Source organism: Pleuronectes platessa, chromosome 4, assembly GCF_947347685.1.
Source record: "Pleuronectes platessa chromosome 4, fPlePla1.1, whole genome shotgun sequence".
Taxonomy (NCBI): Eukaryota; Metazoa; Chordata; class Actinopteri; order Pleuronectiformes; family Pleuronectidae; genus Pleuronectes; species Pleuronectes platessa.
In genome coordinates this window covers 19,001,103-19,020,648 of record NC_070629.1, presented here as the reverse complement: position 1 = coordinate 19,020,648, position 19,546 = coordinate 19,001,103, and the positions used below count along the sequence as shown (strand labels likewise).

At 40.6% G+C, this 19,546-nt stretch overlaps 1 protein-coding gene and 1 long non-coding RNA gene across 5 annotated transcripts; both read right to left on the bottom strand.

The window, feature by feature from the left end:
- Positions 1 to 383: 383 nt before the first annotated feature.
- LOC128439031 (uncharacterized) lies at positions 384 to 2,529 on the bottom strand. Of its 2 annotated transcripts, none has more exons than XR_008338409.1 (3): positions 1,793 to 2,529; positions 886 to 1,665; positions 384 to 658 (listed from the first exon to the last, which is right to left on the bottom strand). It is a non-coding gene; the product is annotated as an uncharacterized LOC128439031 (long non-coding RNA). The 2 variants fall into 2 exon arrangements; XR_008338410.1 differs by having other exon boundaries at positions 886 to 1,033; positions 1,793 to 2,511.
- A 4,106-nt stretch (positions 2,530 to 6,635) lies between these two features.
- LOC128439027 (beta-1,3-galactosyl-O-glycosyl-glycoprotein beta-1,6-N-acetylglucosaminyltransferase) lies at positions 6,636 to 10,907 on the bottom strand. 3 transcript variants are annotated; one of them, XM_053421834.1, is made up of 5 exons: positions 10,821 to 10,907; positions 8,929 to 9,350; positions 8,725 to 8,818; positions 8,147 to 8,551; positions 6,636 to 8,054 (listed from the first exon to the last, which is right to left on the bottom strand). In XM_053421834.1, exons 2-5 carry the CDS (start codon positions 9,234 to 9,236, stop codon positions 7,572 to 7,574), a joined length of 1,290 nt encoding a protein of 429 aa, XP_053277809.1. In that variant the 5' UTR covers positions 9,237 to 9,350; positions 10,821 to 10,907; the 3' UTR covers positions 6,636 to 7,571. The 3 variants fall into 3 exon arrangements, with proteins under 3 accessions (XP_053277809.1, XP_053277811.1, XP_053277812.1); XM_053421836.1 differs by having other exon boundaries at positions 8,929 to 9,279; positions 10,821 to 10,905; XM_053421837.1 differs by having other exon boundaries at positions 8,929 to 9,230; positions 10,821 to 10,895.
- Between the last annotated feature and the right edge of the window lie 8,639 nt (positions 10,908 to 19,546).

The window sequence follows — 19,546 nt, the reverse complement described above, 5'->3', positions numbered from 1 at the left end:
ATCAGATGCATTGTGAAACATCTGGGTCACCTACATTTAGTGTGAACAAGAGGGTGAACTCTTGACTAATGACTAATTTTGCACTGAAACACAAACTTGATGTTACACATCTTAAACAATATGATATGGGAGCCACTTAGACAACCAGACCTGTGTGCTTTGCTGTGACTATAAATGACTGGAACCTCAGATAAAGAAAGTTATTTTCTGACTTCCATAACTGAAGCATTCTCTACAGAATGTAATGTGCCACTTCTACTTCAGATCCATTGGATCATTGTTTGTTTATGTTGCTTAAAGAAGAGCATTCACTGCTTTAATGTAATCAGCATCTTATCTGCCAATATCATGGAGTGTAGAAGTGCAAGGAAATAGCATTATGTTATGATCAATGTCATTTATTGTGCACAAACATTATATTAAGGCATCTGCTGGAAATGATATGATCAACAATTCTCATGCAAAAAATACTTTAAAAACTACACAAATAGTGTTTTGGAGAGGGGGGTTTCAGAGGGAGGGGGCAGCTCTGGAGAAAGGTCTGTCAATCCAGGTCTGCTGCTTGGTGTGATGGAGACATGAGGTTAGCATCAGGAGCGGAGGCTGCAGGAGGGACCATGGAGCTGAGGCACACCTGTACCGCTTCTCTTGAGAAGAACTGAAGGACACACAAACAAACCATAGTGTTAAATTATGAAGATGGTTCCCTCTGATTTTTTTTTTTAAACATAAACGTCAGACAGGCCGCTAAAAACTAAAAATGCTGAAGCTAACAGCTACCACACAGCAAGCTAATGCCTTCCTAAGGCTGCCAGGGAGTAGCATGAGTAGCAAGAGAGTGTAGCTAATCACAGCCCTCACAGTTCTTCATCAGTGGAGAAGTACCTCGCCATGTTTTCATCTTCAGAGGAGTCATCTAAAGACTGTGCTGCTGTTCCAGAATATGTCAGGCCCGCTGCAGCCTGCTGGGCTTGAACTCTGAGCACGCAGAGTAGGCCCTCACGTCCCCTCTCAGTAAATGCATCAGTACTGCCTGAGAATATATGATAAAAAACAAAACGTCTCAATTGTGCGTTTGTGTGTATGTATACATACACACCTACAAGGCTTTCTTTTCTACAGAAATATTTTTCCTGAGTTGATGACTCTGCTTATTGCCATCTAGAATGTGAAACCAAATATATTTTTTGGTGTACCCATACAAGATGTCCAATGTAACACCAATAAAATCAAATCTACTACACTACGGTTTTAATGCCTCTGCAATAGCGAGTCGCCGGAGGCATAACTGCATGTTTTCGGATTGTCTAACTTTGTATTTGTCTTAAAGTAAAAAGGTCAAGGCCACACTGACCTCATCTTATGGTTTCAGTTGTCAAGAGATACAGTGTCATTTATATGAGAGAAAATATGTAGAAATATGTAGACGGACACTGCACTGTTTAGCGGAGTCATACAACGCAGTGCGGTAATTCTAGTGTAGTTTTTTTTTAATAAATGGGTTATCTATTTTTACAATCTACAAAAAGTTATCTATACATTTGGTCACAGAATGTTACACAAATAAATTGGCATTAAAGTTGGCATCTTGCTGTCTGGCCAGTCTGACGATGCAGCTGAAGCGTCCATCAAGGGTGTTCTGCAGGTAATTTGGATTGTTTGTTTCTTGTGAAGAGGAGAATAACATGAATTCATACCAATATCAGTTTACAATCAAACCTTGTTGTGTTGACCTTGTTTAAACAGAGTCAAAGGACATTGTACAACAATGACACACATTTTTCCACAGTACCTGTCGTTCACTACTGAACTTCTGACACCCATTACTGGACTGTGTCTTCCTGTAGAGTGGTGATGTTCTCAACGTTCTTTTCACAGTCTGTCAAAACAAAATTAGAGTTACAAATGTTAATGCCCCACAACCCATTGCAGATACGGTTGTATTTGCACACCACATCGGATCAAAACAAAACTGCAGTCTGTGAAACAAGCAGTTTTGGTAGATATAAGGGAAATGCTAATATTTCTACATGAAACATATACAGTCCCTTAAGCAAAATAACAATGATGGCAGGCCGCAACCTCGATGCCTTCGTCTACTTTGCTTACAGACTAGTTTGCGGAGTCTCGTGCTGCCGCCCACTGACCGATACATCATCGCTCTTTTCTGAAACTAATGAAGGCAAATTCACACATGTAGACAGAAATAAACAGTATAAAATTAAAAGGTGTAAAGATTGCTAACATTATGTTTGATGGGGGTCATCATTATACATAACAGAGGAAAACTTTGCACATGTATTCCTTAAATTTACTTGCCTTCCTGTGGAAAAAGTTGTTTTTTCCCAGTTAAACAATCACAGCAGGGAAGCATGATTGATCAAAATTCTTTCAGTGTGATATTAACTTGTATTTCAGCAAGCGTACTTTGGGGATTTAATAAAAATGTATATTTGGCAAATTATATAAAATGTTTTTTCTGGTATATAACTTAAAAGTACCTCTTTAATGGTAGGATAATTTCTCTCCCTCATCTTCCTCGTGGTACGTGGATTAAGATTAAGATGCATTTATTCATCCCAAACACATGCACAGTCATGCAAAGGCACACTCATGCAGGTAGGGAAACTTAATCTCTGCTTTTGACCCATCTTGTGCAGTACACACAGAGCAGTGAGCAGCCGCGTACAGGCGCTCGGGGAGCAGATGTTGGGGGAGTAAGGTGCCTTGCTCAGGGGCACTAGACAGGGTAGGGAGACTCTTGGATTTTTGGACAGATCAATCCAGGTTCGTCTTTTGTTGTCTCTCCGTGGAGTTGAACCAGAGACGAACCAGAGACCTTCTCTGCCCATAGTCCAAGTTTCTGCCACTAGACCACCGCCTCAGGGAGAGGCGGTGATGATGTTAGTGGGCTCAACCCGGCTTCTCTTTCTCTCCAGGCTGCCCTTCCTGCTCTTCATCAAGCAAAACAAACTGTTCGGTCCAAGTTGTTGACGTTAATGAAACTCCTGTAGCTTCACTTTGATCCTCCTTGATTAAAAAACAGAACATAGCAATTGTTTTATCAAATGAATCGCAACTCCATAACATGGAAACATTATCATATTGCATACTATACATTAAACCAAATTAATCTGATATTGTGGAGTAATGGTAGACAAATACACTCCATATTAATCTAAAGCATTCATAAATCAAATTCATGTTTATATTTATATTGTAGCGTCCCTCAATGATGAGCTAAGCGTCTTGAATTGGTTTCAACAACCATGTATTCACCTCCCAGGTAGCACAGGCTACGGTGGGCTGAAGCATGTGGCTAACAATGGCGTATTAGCTGATGAACAGCGTCCATAGTGTGGATTGACGGACTCTCTCCGCACTCGGACTGTAAACCTAGATCGTAACGATCTTTAAAAACAATAAACTACTTACCTGACAGAAGGAAGATGACATCGTTGTCTTCCAAGCGCTCCGTGTTTATGACGCAGCCCCGAGTTAAAGGACTGGTTGTTTACAAATAGGGTTTTTACGACAGCCACACGTCATGTCCGCTCGCGCACTCGGTCCGGTCGCGCACTCGGGCCGGCCTCGGTATGAACAGACTCGCAGGTTCATTCTCATTAGAGATGTAATCTAGCCTCAAATATTACTATTATATAACATGAACAACATTCACGATCACTGAAGGACACCACGCAGGGACTCTGATTTAAACACCACGCTGCGCCGTGGTGGCATGGCAACCATCATAGCAACGATAAAAACATGGGTGATAACTATTAAAATATTTATCATAAGCACGAACTGGCTGAAGACTGTGGAAGCAAAGAGCACATTTCTCGCTAGAAATGGTGTCAGAATGTATTTTTATGCCCAAACTAAGTTACAAAATTATATTTTTTTATTTGAAAAAACAAGGAATCTCCGCCATGTTTTCCTCTCCGCAGACGGGCGCTTGAGAGTCACGTGACGTGAGAACACGCCAATGCAAAACAATGGGAGGACTAAATGTTACCATCTCACAATCTGAGAGGCCAGATTGTGAGATGGTAACGTCAGTCCAAGTGGACCAACGTTGCCATTGAACGTTTTCTGATGAGACTGGGTTGGTGTCAGAGACAGAGAGAGAGAGGCAGGAGTTCAGGAGCCAGTGGGTTGGTGAGCTGTGTCAGTGAGCGAGGCAGCCGTGCGGGATCAGACGTGGAGAGGAGACGGGCTACACTGATGTGCTGTGTGCTGTTTGCTGTGTCCTATTTGCTGTGTACTGTAATATAGTATTGGTTGTTGTTTGGTTCTTGGTTTTCCCCTTCCTGTGGAGGAAGGGTGTTTTCTGTTAACGCGATTATCCAATAAATCCTTATTTACTTATTAACTTATTGGCTTCCTTGTTCAGTTCCCGTTTTTATTTTCTAATTGGTCGTCCCTCTTCCTAGACAGTTTGGGGGACGTAACAGCATGTGTCACAAACTACACACATCAACCCCCTTAGAGTGAAACAGAATCACTCTTGATAGTGCTGCAGTGGAAATACAGGAGAGAGCACTAATCTCCAGCAACTGCATGTGCACTGACAATGTGGCCATGCCCGTCATTTGTTTGACTCCTTCACTAACCTTTGCTCTCTGCCTTCCCACCCAATGCGAATCCAGATTGGATACAGATTTACAGGAATCAGCAGCTAAGTAAGTAGTCCTCCAAGACAAGGAAAGAAAAAGAAAAAAGTTCACATTAAAAATGTTGGTCCAAGCCAACAGTTTGACTGACAGAGCGGAGATACGGAAGTTTACATATCTCTGCTGTGACACACGTCTTCATTGCCAGAACAACAGCAGCTAAGTTAGTAGTCCTCCAAGACAAGGAAAGAAAAATAAAAAAGTTCACACATTAAAAATGTGTGCTGAGCCTCACTGAACTCTCCTTGCTGGTCTGCTCGCCTCACGGAGACATTTTCCAAACAATTCAAACATAACAAGGAATGTGCTGGTCAGTAAATCCTCGCCTAGTTTCTGAGGTTTAGTTCTCAGATTGTTGTGTGATGTAGTGGAATGAAACATAATCGATGGTCGGCTGAAGACATGATCGTAATCATACTACTCACAGCAAACTCGCTACGCTTCAGTTGCAATATTTATACCTTTGTTTGAAACATTTTCATTTTAAAGCCAAAGATACTACTATTCTTTCTGTCGTCTTCTCTCGCTCAGAGCCGACAAGAAGGGGAACTCGGCCGTTTGACAGAAACAAGATACCTGACTCCTGCCTACTTTCTCCCTGCATTGTGCTGTATTCTACCACAGCATGACTGAATATGAGCGGCCCTGCAGCATGATGGTCGCGGCACTAGCAACAGGCTGGAAAAGAATAAGCTGTGGTACAAAACATCAGGCAACTGCTTGTTCAGTGAGGGAGGTATTATCTCCTCTCACTGGGTGCTAAACATAATCCTGTAATTACAGTGACTGTCACTGTTCTGTACTACTGTATGTTAAACAGCACTTGATTGTGTTCCCCATTTATTAGTTTCTTGGAGGTTTTCTTCATTTTTGATTAAACTGTTTTATTCTTCTTTAATTCACTTTGGAGGAATAACTAAGAGGCTTGGTATTAACACAGTAATACGACATAACAGTAGTTGTAACACTGCCCATCTGCTCACAAATACACATTTTACATACATACACATATTATACTGTACTGTAGCTTTGTCAATAAACTGTAACATTACAGGAAATAGAAAATCTAATTTCAGACACTCAAGGTTTACAAATGTATGACCCACAGTTACAAACTGCAGGCTTGAATTGGAATTTTAAATGTCCACACATTTAAAATTCCACCTCAGGCCTGCAGTTTGTAACGATATGAAACAGAACTTAACGCTGCTTTTTGAATAGTTTATTATATAGGTATCACATCCTAAACTTGTCTTATAAAGGCTATGAATTGGCTTTTCTGTAAGCATTGTATATCACTGTGAACATTCTGGGGATGTCATACAGGCAGTTCCCATAGCTGCAGTAATTTGTTGCATGACTTCAGTTGCATCCTCTCCGATTACTCTGATCTGATTACTCACTCAGATATAGAACTGTGTACTAATGTTATTTTAATCATATTTGTCGTGTGTGTGTGTGTGTGTGTGTGTGTGTGTGAAAACAATTTGGGGAGTGATCAGGGAATACTATGTTAACTGATGGTTGGACAGGGACAGTCGGTGTGTGTCTACTTAAAACTTTTCTTTGTTTTATTTGTAAATATATTTGTTTCTTGCAAGATGTTGATCTGTTGTACAACATGTAAAATCTTTGTTTCATTAAAGGTGTGTTCATCCTCATCAGTCTTTAAAAAAAAAGGTTTCACATGAAAGTTTTACCAGCGCGAGCGGACTGGGACAATAATTTTAGCCGGGAATTTGTCTCTATCCCAAGCCACCTTATCCACACGATACGCCAGTTGTGTAGACCTAACCTAATCGTAGATGTAACTGTTATGTAACTAGTTATAAACTTGGCAATTATTTTCTTCAAGGAGGATCGTTCGACGAATTACAATGTTTTTCAAGGTATGTTATTGTGTACTATATCTGGCACTGAAAACTTGAGAAAAAAAAAGCAATACTGAAGAAGCAGGAGTAGATGAAAATGTTTTGCATTTTATTAAAAACAATGTTCTACAACAGAAAGACAGGAATATTCCTGGGAAATTCAAAAAAAATTACTAAATCATACCAGAGAAAGAAAAAGAGAAACAAACTAGAAAAATCTGCAGCCTCACCAAGCTGCCAACTCCTGTCTCCCCCCTCACTACTGAATGGCTTTATAGCCTCACCTGCCTGGAACATGCAATCTGTGCTGGTAAGTATAAGGTGAGCTAAACAGAAAGACAAAGAGAAACCACACTCAGGACAAGACCACGTTTGGACCCTGGGCTACTGCTGACCAATCAATTCAACCTATCTGCAAAAGTTCAGCAGATAAATGCAATAGGTTGACTGAAATGTCATCTAATGCAGAACACGTCCTCCATTCTCTGTCACCTCCAGCCCCTCCTTTCTCTGAGACCTGATCCTACACACCTCTCCCTGATCGACCTGCTGATCTGACCCCATTCACAGATCTGGAAAAACAACAATCAAACAGAGCCACATCATGGACATAACAAAATCAACTATGAACACATACATGCTGTAAAACCAATTCAACACACAACTCAAAACCAGATTATCTACATAACCTAACTGATAATCAAAATTTCAATTATAATCAAATGACCAATTGTCTAATATAGGCAGACAGCGCCTAGTGAAAAGGGGGGAGAAAGCCCCCTTTTCACAACTATTATTATTAATATTATTATCGTTGGCTGCTCTGTGCATCGCAGAGAGACGTGATTGAATGGAACTGAATAGTGCCACTAATGAAACATTTTAATTTGTGTTCATCACTCTAGAATTATAAACAAATTTAAAATACGTCTTGAAATTAAATCACATGCTGCTACATGGCCTTTCCCTGTATTGATAAAGGTTTGAATTGAATGCCATTGTCAGTTGCTATGAAAAATATCTATTATAGACCAGACAGTGCCCTTTTTCTTAGATATTTCTCCAAACAGTAGACAGGAACGGGGTCTGTGTCTATGTCAAACTTGTTGGCAAAGAGATGATGCTGCTTGAGCATCCAATGTAAGTCCCCGGCACCATATATGCATACTCCCCTGACGTGGCTGCCGTGACACTCTGGGTACCTCGCGTCCGGTGAATCCTGCGACCCCTCGTACAACTGCCACTTCACCAGGCGAGCGATGGCATTGACGTCTGACATGTCATATATTCTGTGGGGCCGTGTTGAGCCATGAACTCCGGGCATTCGCTGAATGGTTGCCCAGAACAATTCATCGGGAATGTAGGTGTGTTTGAGCCACTCCCTCAGTGCCAGCACTCGGCGGTCCTCCAACACACTGCGGATGAAGCCCCGGCTAACCACAAAGTAGGCACTTCCAGACATTATGGTGATGTTGATGGGTGGCGGCTCATTTCCCTTCCCTGTATCCTGAGGGAGATAAAATTGTGAATTAATGTTAAAGTGATGACCAGTAAAATCAAATGCTAACTTTATAAATATATGTTATTCAAAATATGTACCTGGTTTGTTCCATCTATTACTTCGTATGCATTTTTCACTCTCCACAGATTTCCTGCAGGTATTTCTTCTGACTCTAAGCTGTTCCCGCCCCTCAGTGAACGCAGTGTCCTTACAATCTCCAAGTTGGTTTTCAGAGGGAAATCTTGGCCACAAAGGTTGATGACGTATTTCCATTGTGTGCTGCTGTTATAGAGATCCGCCATACAGTTAAGGTCAGCCTGGACACGTGACCAGGCCGCATAGACCACATCAACAGGCTGACTGACCAAGAAGATGTTCGGGAAGCAGTCAGTAATTGCCATGATGGCAAATAAGACTGAGGATTTTGCCTTTTTGTCCACATGGACACAATAAATATTTTGAGGTGCGTAGATGGCTCGCAGCAGGCGCTCAAAGCTCTGCACCTAAGAGCATATACAACAATAAATTAATAATGTATCAGTTTTGGGTACTTGAACATAACCGAAATTCACAAAATGTGGTGAAGAGCTCCTTTGATTGATGACTGTTAAGTAAATTGTTTACTCCACTTTTAAAGTTTATTTAAATTAAAATTCAGGCTTTATAATCTGCATACCTTATGATGCACAACCATAGAGTATGCCAGGGGAAAGTCCTCTTCTTCCTGGCTCAACGGAGATGTCAAGTATTTTCGTCTTAATTTGAATGCACTGTACATAAACAATATTAAACAAAGAACTTTCAGTGATTTAAGTGGAATTCAATATTCAAATATTGACAAAGTAAAGCGTCTAAAATCCGTTGTTTAAAAGCAACACACCTGCAGTCTTCGGTTGCATTCACGTAATGTTCATCAGGGATGTGAACACTCTTGTGGAAGTCTTTGGTGATGGTCAGTAATTTGGCCTGCTCCAGTGCCTCCCTCTCTCCCTGCAGGATAGCTGAGCAGTTGCACACTTTCTCTGGGCTGTCATCAGCGTCTGTATACTCCAACCAGCTGTTCCCGAGAACGGAGCTGGGATTCAGGCCTGGATTACTGCGAGTTAGTAGTGAGAGGATCCATAGTGATCCCAGTGCAATGGTGAGCTTCATGAGCAGTAGAAACATTCCTCGTTTCAGGGGCTTCATTGTTGGAGAGGAGTAACTGTTACGTCTTCTTGCAGTGTGAGTTCTGAATGTTTTCCACAAATTTAAAACTTCCTTAGACCATGTGTACGCAAAAATGATAAAGGCCTGGCCATCCTAGAAAATGTATCCATAAATCCATAGTATATTAAACTCCATTTAATATATTAAAAAGGATATATTTATGCTTTGACCAGATGTATTAAATAACTATGAAATTGACGTTTCTTCTGCAATAACGAGGTTAAAAAACAGCGCTAAGTCGTAATCTGTGTGTGTGTGTGTGTGTGTGTGTACTGATAATCACATGTATTCAGTTATTAATCGATGATGATGTCAGATCATGACTCCGGATCATTCCAGGCACTTTAACAGTGTTTTTTCCCTTTTGGGGTCATCTCTTATAACTTCCACTGTTCAGCACAGCGCTCTCTTTATGACACACGGAGGACCTTATATGGAGGAATAGAATTGTAGCAGTATGCTAGTCACAGAGAGCTAAATCTGTCGATTTAGAATGATTCTGATTCACAAACATACGTATGGTGGTGAGAACAAAATCGGATGGGGCGATTTGTGCACGCACATCATTTCTTCGGAGAGTAAGAACATTCCTGCGCACATGTTAGTGAATGGGGACCAATGAGGTTATGATGTTGCAATGGAGATAATCGTCAACAATTTCTTGGTAAATGTTTGAATTTTATACCAATATTAAAAAAATGTAAGATACTTACATCAAAGTAAAATAGCAGTCACGAAACAGCAAGGTTTATAATAATATGTTTCTGTTTTTCGCTTTTCTATTCATTTGATTATGATTTTCATATCTTGTTTTATGTCGCAGTAAAAGGAAACTGATCGGTGCCAGTTTGCCTTTATGTAAATAAGAGAAAATCAGAAGCCGTAAAACCGGTAGGAGTACTGTGTGTTATATAACTGTAAAACAAAGTCCACGTTTCCGTGGAGATACTGTTGACACATGAACAAGAAATATAACTATGAATATTGGACAGACAATCACCCACAGAATAGAATCGCAAGAAGCACATGCACAAATGAAGAAAAAGGCCAAAGATTAAGATCTGGAGGTTAAAAGAAATGCTAACTACACAGAAGTTCCTCCCGTTTTGTCAACAATTACATTAACGAAATATTTCAAAGTAGTTGGAGGTAAAATGGTGAAGGTCACTATTTGAGGCGCTAAACTCTTTGTACAACACAGGCTCTCGCAGCTCAACATTATCCACAGAAATTACTCTACACCAAAAAGACTCCATAAGATAAAAAAGATAAATAAATAATTTTTCTATATCTGACACTCTTAATCATATATTTCCTTATTTATTAGATACGTTGCCACAGTTTTTCAGTCAACCTGTAACATCATTGTTTTTATTAAGGCCCTTGTAGACTACCATGTTTTTGAGGTAAAAAAAAGTTGGGTCTAAAACTCTGAGACCACTTTCAATAATAAGCATAATAAGTGTAAAGCAAACAGAATGTATTGTTGAATATATATTCATATTAATTAACACTCAATTACTTTGGCTGAGCTGAAGAGTAGAGTAGATAAATGGGTCTTACCTGTGAATTTACCAGCAGCACATCAGATTAGAGTTTTATGTTTGACTTAAGCACCTGCACCAGTATCTATGTCCCTCAATATGAGGCTTGTTACCAGTGCTGACGTAGGCGTGGTTTTTTCCCCGGATATCTCTTCCAAGAGTGAATTAGACGTGCGTCTCACCACACCACACCACAGCAAAATTTCACGTCACAATTCAAATCCTATATCTAGCTTAAACCTCTCTTAACATCAAGTGTGCAAATATACAATGTGCACTTATCAAACTTTCTACATTACTATGACAGAAAGTGCACATTCAAAAGTAGGCAACACCTAGTACAAATACAAATGTCTTCCTGAATATAAACCAAAGGGCAGATATTAATGTTCCAGACTGAGTGCATCGTGTGTGAGTAATATATGACCAATATGGTATTGTTTCAAACAAAGTTGTATATGTGAGTATTACTTAAATTTAAATTGTTGAATCAACCAGTTTAAATGTACTTATTGAGTTTATATGATCCACCGAATCAGAAACATTTTAAAGCATAGGAGGTCGAGGCACAAGGAGATGTTTATCAGTTCCTTATTCCAGAATTGAATTCAGTCCATTGCTCCAATTCTTAGGCAAAGAAAAACCCTGACTAAAGCTTGATGGGTTGGCAAAAAGAAACCAAAGATCAGGGCCGGGTCTAGGCAGGGGCAAGAGGGGGCCTGGCCCCCTCAAATAAATGTTGTGCCCCCTCAAACTAAATCCCCCAAAATATATTAAATTTCATATATTTTTTATTATCTCATGCTTCTCTCCTCCGCTCCACTTCTTAATGTCTTAATGTCTTGCTTGCCCCCTCAAATATAAAATATATCAAGTTGTTTCTCATGTCATGTTTCTCACCTCCGCTCCATCTCCCATTTTCGCTCTGCTCAGTGTATCGGCCTGCTGCCGGTTCACTGTGAGGGATAGCTGTCTGCCCAACTTCCAATCACCCTTTAGTATGCAAATGAGCTAGTGTCAGGTTTCTAATAGCAGCTTGCAGCAGTAAACTGCGAAGCAAAGGAGCTCTGTTAAATTCGGTCATATAGTGTTTTGTGTAGTGACATACTTAATTGCTAATAACATAATAAAAACAAGAGTTAATATTTTTCTTGAAAATCTTTATTTGCTCAGTCAACAACAACAACCAAAACCACATAACCAAATTCTTGTAGTAGCTAAGCTGTAGCCTATTCTCCTAGATCAGGGTGTGTGGGCCCACAGTCCCTGTCATGTGTCACAGCACGGGGAGAGAGCACTGTCCGCTCCCTGCCACAGACTGAGCACAAATGATCTGTGCGTGCAGACCCCTAAAGAAAGCCCCGCCCCCACCCAACTTCTGCAATCTGGCTGCTATTTTACAATCCCATCTTCACTTTTCCACTCCTGTAAAACTTTCAGCAGACTTGTCCCAACCTTGTGTATCTCATTCTCCTCAGGGACTCAGCCTTGTAAACAAGTGACATACAACACTAGTGTAGAGATTGCTTGCATTCCATTCTGCTGATCATTCTGAGGTTACATATACACCCATATGGAAAAGAAATAGAAGAAACTTATAAAAAAATATATAACTTTCCATCACCTCCAGTTTATGTTTCATGTATTGTGCATCATATAAGTCATATATGATTTACTCCTGAAAGTGGCCACTTTTGTATTCTTTTCATACAATAATAAAAAGAATTGCATAAGAATCATGTGAGAACCATGTATGTGGAAAATAAGGAAAGCACACATCAACGTATGTTTTTCATACATGTTTCATATAATTTTTGCAGTTTTTTTTACTATGCCTGTTATAAAGACATATACTTTACGTATATGAACAAATACCATTACATGTAGGTTTTCTGTATGTAAAGTGAATATTTTTTCCAGGGAAATTATACTGTCTTTATATGTTTCATATAGGTTTATTAAATGGCATCTAATAAAAATTTCTATAAAAACATATAGGAATATGTACCATTACATATAGATTTTATTGTATGTTAAGGGAAGTCAGCCTATGAAATTTGCAATAAAATTATCAAAATTACATACTTTTTTTATGATTATTTCATACAGCTTCATATAAGTTTCTATCATAAGAAACATGTAACTCACATATGAAAGTGACGAAACTTCATTTGTCCCTTCGCTACTGCAATACTACTTTCTACCATTCCAGCTACATAACTGCAGTCTATAAATGCTTTCAATATCTGTAATGCTGCAAAAAAATGGCTGTTAGGCAAACTTTTTATTTAATGGACTTTATTTGCAGTGAACTGATATTATAGTGAACATCAACATGGGCAAAACTAGGGAGGGATAAAAACCTGCCCACTTAAAACAATTTCCCTCTAACAGGTAAAACCTGGCTACAAATGTGACACTGTAACAGTAACAGTAACAGTTACTTCCAGTTGGATAATGATTGTGGTGTGGTTTTAAGGGGGTGTTGTAACAGAAACAATTTTACTTTTGGCACGGAGCTCTGTGATCTTGGCGTTGATTGTGCTGCCAATGCTGGAGGGCTGGGTCCCAGGCCACCTCTCAAGCGTTGCACCTATATATTATGAACACAAGAATAGGGGGAAATGGAAAAGAATAACAGTACAATTATTGATCTTGAAGCAACCAATAAAAAAGCATCATGACATTATATTAATGACTGATGGTGCCGGCTCTATTGCACTGTATTGGAGATAAATGGAGAACGTAACTAAAAAGAAATACATCACACTGTATGACCTTTGATAAAGAAATGCCTGTATCAAATGCAAGATTATACTTCAGACTGAAAATAACTTATTTTCCTAAATGTGTTCATTTGTTTATTTGCTGTTGGACAAAAAAAAAAAATAAAGATTTCAGAGGCACTTGAAAGAGCAGAGAAAGTGGTAGCCTACAATAGCATGTCATGAGAGGACCAATATTACACATATGCATATAAAGAAAGAAAAGGAAGAGCAGACAGTATTCTATGAATTAGGTTCTTCCATTTGACAGAGGCATTTTTTTCATTAACAGTTATAGATATAAATGTTGGGTAGATATGTTCTCCATGCCTGTCATAAAATTTAACACAACCGCCACTAAAGTCTGACAATGTAGAATGCTGGTAAGGTGTATGACTCCCTACATATTCCTCGTCTGAAATCAGCAACAAAAAAGCATGGACTATTGTCAAAACACATACCATAAAAGGTTGAAAACTTACTGTAGATAGCATCCAGTTTACGTTTGTCCAGAGGTAGACGAGCATCTCCTCTGCCTCGTTTCCCCCCTCGAAGATTGCTCACCAGCAGTATCTCCACTGGGAAGACTGCTGTGAGCAGATGCCTCACAAATACTGTAGCCGAATTTGCATTGACTGCATAGGCCCACGCCAGTTTCTCTACCATGACTCTAGTCCCAGGATGGATCTCCATCTATTTAAACAAGGAGACATGATGAGTATTTAGGGTTCAAATGTAATTTGCTCACCCCTAGAGACTGAAGACATTAAAACAAAAATTAGATCTGCCATACTCAAAATCTATTACCTTAGACGATGGAATGACAGACTCTGATGTGGAGCTGGACGGTGAAGATCTGGGGAGGGACAGCAGTGAATCTGCAGATGATGAACCAGGCCTGGACTGCGGAGACCTTTGGGGGGGCAGTCGTGGTGTGGTCAGCTCCGAACTGGATCTCTTAGGAGGTTCAGCCAAATCAATTACATTCTTCATGGTCTTCAGGAGTTCAGGCACATCTATCCACAGCAGATCGCAAACAAAAATGGAACATCATTCTTTAGTACAATGTAAAGTAGGCTAAAGTGATTTTTTTAAAGTGTTTTGGTTGTCTAATTGTTAAATAACTGATAAGAATTGATACCTTGGACAAGCAACTCCCTCAACTTGGCATTCTCTTCTTTCAGGTCTTGGATCTCCCGCTTTAATTCAACCATCTTTGGCAGACTTTTATCATTATGAATGACTGAGGGCGGTGAATCACTGTACATTGCAAGGAATTCCTCTGCAGGGTCTTTCCTTGTGAGATCCTTTGACTTCTGGGTATACAGACAGACAGACAGACAGAGAGAGAGAGAGAGAGAGAGAGAGAGAGAGAGAGAGAGAGAGAGAGAGAGAGAGAGAGAGAGAGAGAGAGAGAGATCTGACATTCGATTTACATGATACAACTGAAAAACATGGTCACCTCAAAATAGCAAATAGATGTCACCTTGACTTGCAATGACTGAGTCAGAAGAGTGTCATCTGGATCTGAGTCATCTGGATCATCCTGATATTTTTCAGGGCGGACTGGTACCCTCTTGGTCAGCTCTGCAGGTTCATTTTCCTTCAACAGTGCATTAAGTTTACGGGTTGCCTCATAACGAGTAACTAGAGAACAAAGGAAGAAAGCAAACAAACAGATTTAATGGCAAACTGCTTAATATTCGAAAGCACTTTTTGTATCACCAGGTTATGACACTGTCAGCATAACAATATAGTATGTGTTGTGTAGAGCTGTGGTTCACACAATGGGGTTTGCAAAAAATAGTAATTAATATTTTACTATATTCCCATTCATATGAAACTTTGGTTAATGTTTAATAAACTTTGTGTACTAAAACATGTATAAGACAAATCTTATCAGACATCAGACAGGTGTTTGTGATCTAATTTGTGTCAGTTTAAGGGTACTTAAAAGCATCGGCGTCGGCAGACCCTTTTCACCGGGGCACGTGCCCCGTTGTGGATCTGCGGTGCCTGGGTATGCCTGGGGCACTGATTTTTTAATTAATTAATTTATTTATACCTTTAATTTTGTTTTATTTAAGTCTGACTCATCTGGCAATCTACAGAATGCATGCTAGCATTTTTTTTTCTTAAAATAGGCCTATAGACTACCACTTTCGTTAGAATTTAAGTCCGACATACGGACAGAGTAATTAGAATCCACTTGCGGCCACTCGGAGCATGTTGCAGCCGGAGAGTTGCCTGTAACACAGAGCCAGGAGTTGTCCAGCACAGCGTCAGCGACCATTCACTCCGGCCGGCGTGAAGTGAAGTAAACAGTAAGCGTTACATTTTTATCCTCTGGAAGCATAGAATGTCTAACAAATGTGTATGCCTTTCATCAAATAAGGTGAAGGGGCGTCTCTGAAGTGGTGTTATTAGCTAATGTGGTCACGTCTGTCGTTATGCTATAGTAGCCAGACAGTTCGCTAATATATTAAACTGTAGCGATAACTGTTTAAGCTGGACCTGTTGATCGGAGAAAGATCACAAATGTCGGGTTCACACTACATGCCATCTTATGGTGTTTCTCGATTCTTTACGTTCATGTTTTCAGGGGGTGATGATCCCGTGATGGGGTATCCAAGTTGTCTTGTCAGCTTAGTTAGCTAGCTATCGGCATACTGTATAAGACATCTTCTCAAGTTGCCTGGAACCAATGGCACCGATGTTATACTAGCGCAATTTATAACAGAATACAACACTCGGAGGTGGATGCTGTTTTGTACGCTGTTGCTTTTAAAAATAGCCCAGTGCATGCTTAAATAAGCAGGCTGGCTTAAGCAGCTCAAGCACACGTTGGTCTCAAAGTTGAAAATGAATGATTCTGAAATTATTCTCATTCTGGTGTTTTCTGCTCGAGTAGGCCTACAGACAAAAGCACAGACATTAAGGGGGCATGATGACATACAGGTGGTTACTTTCAAGACAGTAGAAACATAATGTAGAAAAAACAAACAATTGATAGGTATCATTCATAGCATGCATATAGACGAATGTCCTGTTTTTACTATTCGTTTTTTTGGTGTGTCAGGTATGTAGAGAGTTATGGAAGAAGTATGTTGTACTAGTAGGCTATGTTATTTTATGATCTTTTGCTGGCATTGAATTATTTGTTATCTCAGTGACCGGAACTAGATATAACAGCCTACTGTATTAGTTATGATTTTGATCTCAATTCAACTCAAACAACATTGTTCTTGTAGATGGACATCAGAAAGTTATTCGCTCGGAGCAGGGATAAAGCAGCAAGGAGAAATGAGAGAGCTACGCTAGGTAACAAGGCAATGCAAACCACTTTTAGGTAACAACCCAGTTGAGTTGACCACTGGTCACTAGCCCAAGCCTAACAGTTACATATCTGTCCAGACAAAGAGGAGCAGCAGAGTGCCGGAGGAGGTGACGGAGGAGTTGAAGGAAAAGGTGAAGGAGAGAGGGATGTTGATGAGCACGAGCAGAGGTGATATGACTATTACTTTCATATTAATTAGGAATAACTGCAAACAGGTTATACACAAGTAACTTTACATATGCATATATACAAATCTAGATAGTGAAAATGCAGACAGGAGACTGTAATATGTTCTTGTTGCTTCAAGACTCAGTGCAGCAGAGTGCAGAGGAGAGGAGCAGATTGAAGGGACGCAGGTAGAGTTGGCATTGAGAGATGACACTGACAGGTGAGACTCAGCTTAGATTTGATTAATTTTATTTGAACTTTTAATGGTTATCTGAGGTAACCATTGATCATATGATTTTTTGTATGTTGCACCAGACAGGAGAATCAGAGGGCAGAAGAGAATGAGCTGGTTGAGGCAGGGGAAATGCAGAGAGAGAAGGAAGGACAACAGGAGACAGACAGGCCAGAGAGATCACACCCCAGATATGAGACTGAGAAAACAGTTGCCACAGTGGCAGAGAACATTAGACTGGGGGCAAGAGAAAAAAGCAGTGTCCACAATGTTGAGGGACATACAAGTGATCTTGGGGGAAAGGAGTCTGGCCCAAACCAAGTTAAGTTGTCAAAATATCCCCAGCACAACTTTGGTGCCAAGAATCGATCCTTTAACGCCAACTGGTTTGAAAGCTTTACATGGCTGGAATATTCCAAGTCTAAAGATGCAGCCTTTTGTTTTCCCTGTAGAATATTTGGGAAACATTTGAAGAATGACACCTTTGTAAACACTGGCTTTCAAAATTGGAAAAAAGCTCTGGATGTCTATAGAGAGCATGAGAAATCACCAGCCCATAAGGCAAGCATGGAGTCTTGGTGTAGTTATAAAGCCAGTGCGGCTCATGGCAGTGTTGTCGAGCAGTTGGATTCTGCAAGTGAGCGTGAAATCAAAGAGAGACGCGAGTACCTCAGCCGGGTTGTGGCTGTTACCAAGTTTTTGGGTAAACAAAATATCCCATTCCGTGGCCATGATGAGGGCATGTCCAGCGACAACCAGGGAAACTTTCTGGAGTGTATGAACCTCTTGAAAGAGTTTGATCCTTTTCTTCAGGCATATTCACCACCATCTCACAGTACATACTTATCACCTTCATCCCAAAATGAGGTCATTCAATGCTGTGCCCAAGAGATAGTAAAAGCTATCAGTCAAGAAATAAAGGAGGCTGGAATGTTTTCAGTAATGGCAGATGAAGCGAGAGATGGCACCACTGAGCAGCTAGCTGTGTGTGTTCGTTATGTTGCTGGGGGGAGTGTGAAAGAGCATTTGCTAGCCATGACAGATTTGAAAGGGTTTGACGCAGAGTCCATTACCACTGCAATTGAAGATCAGCTAAGATTGAATGGCTTAGATCATGTGAAGGTGGTTGCACAGGCTTATGATGGCGCCTCAGTCATGAGTGGGACTGTTGGAGGGGTCCAAGCTAAGTTCAGAGAGAACCATCCCATGGCCATTTATGTGCATTGCTATGCACATCAATTGAATTTAGTGCTGTGTTGCACATGTCAAGCCATACCAGAGGCCAGGAATTTATTTGACCTCATGCAGAATGTGTATACATTCTTTTCAGTCTCCCTTGTTAACCACGACAAGTTTAAGGAGACCCAGAAACAGCTTGGCTTACAGCCTTCTGAGCTGGTACAGCTGTCCAAGACCCGATGGTCGTGCCAGCTGAGGTCAATCAACGCTATGATAGAGAATTTCCCCGCAGTTCTCACGTGCCTGTCCAACATCAGCAACCCCACGGCTGTGGGTTTGCATGCCAACCTTGCCAGGTTCACCACAATTTATCTGTTGATGGTCTTCAAGACTTTTTTGTCTGTGACAGAAAGTCTTCACAAATACCTGCAAAGTGAAACTGTGGACCTGGCAAAAGCAGAGGAGTTTAAATGCGCTGTGTGTGCCACTCTAAAAGAAATGCGCACTGACCCCAAAGCGACGGAGGTATATGACCGTGCAAAGGCCTTGTGCGAAACGCACCAAATCCCTGAGTCATGTGTTCCAAGACAAAGGCAAAAGCAAAGACGCCTGGAGGAGTACATAGTCGAGTCTAGTTGTGGGGCAGCGAGTGACCCAGGCAATGCTGAAAAATTGAGAACAAATGTCTACCTACCTTGCCTAGACAGGATGATTGCGGAGCTGGAGCAACGCTTTTCATCTCTGAACAGCGTTGTTCTGAAGGGTGTTCAGGCCTGTAACCCAGGCTCGAGCACCTTTCTCAAAGAGGAGGACCTCAGAGGTCTCGCAGATCACTACAATGTTGATCTTAAACAAGAGGAGGTGTGGGTAGCGAAACATTACCTGGACAGAAAGCAGGAGAGCCTGCCAATTACTGACATGCAATGTCTTTTCGGTTTACTCGATAATGTCATGTTCCCTACACTGACACAGGTCATTAAAATATGTCTGACCATTCCTGTGTCCAGCTGCAGTTGTGAAAGGACATTCAGCGTACTGAGACGCCTTCACACTTGGTTGAGGAG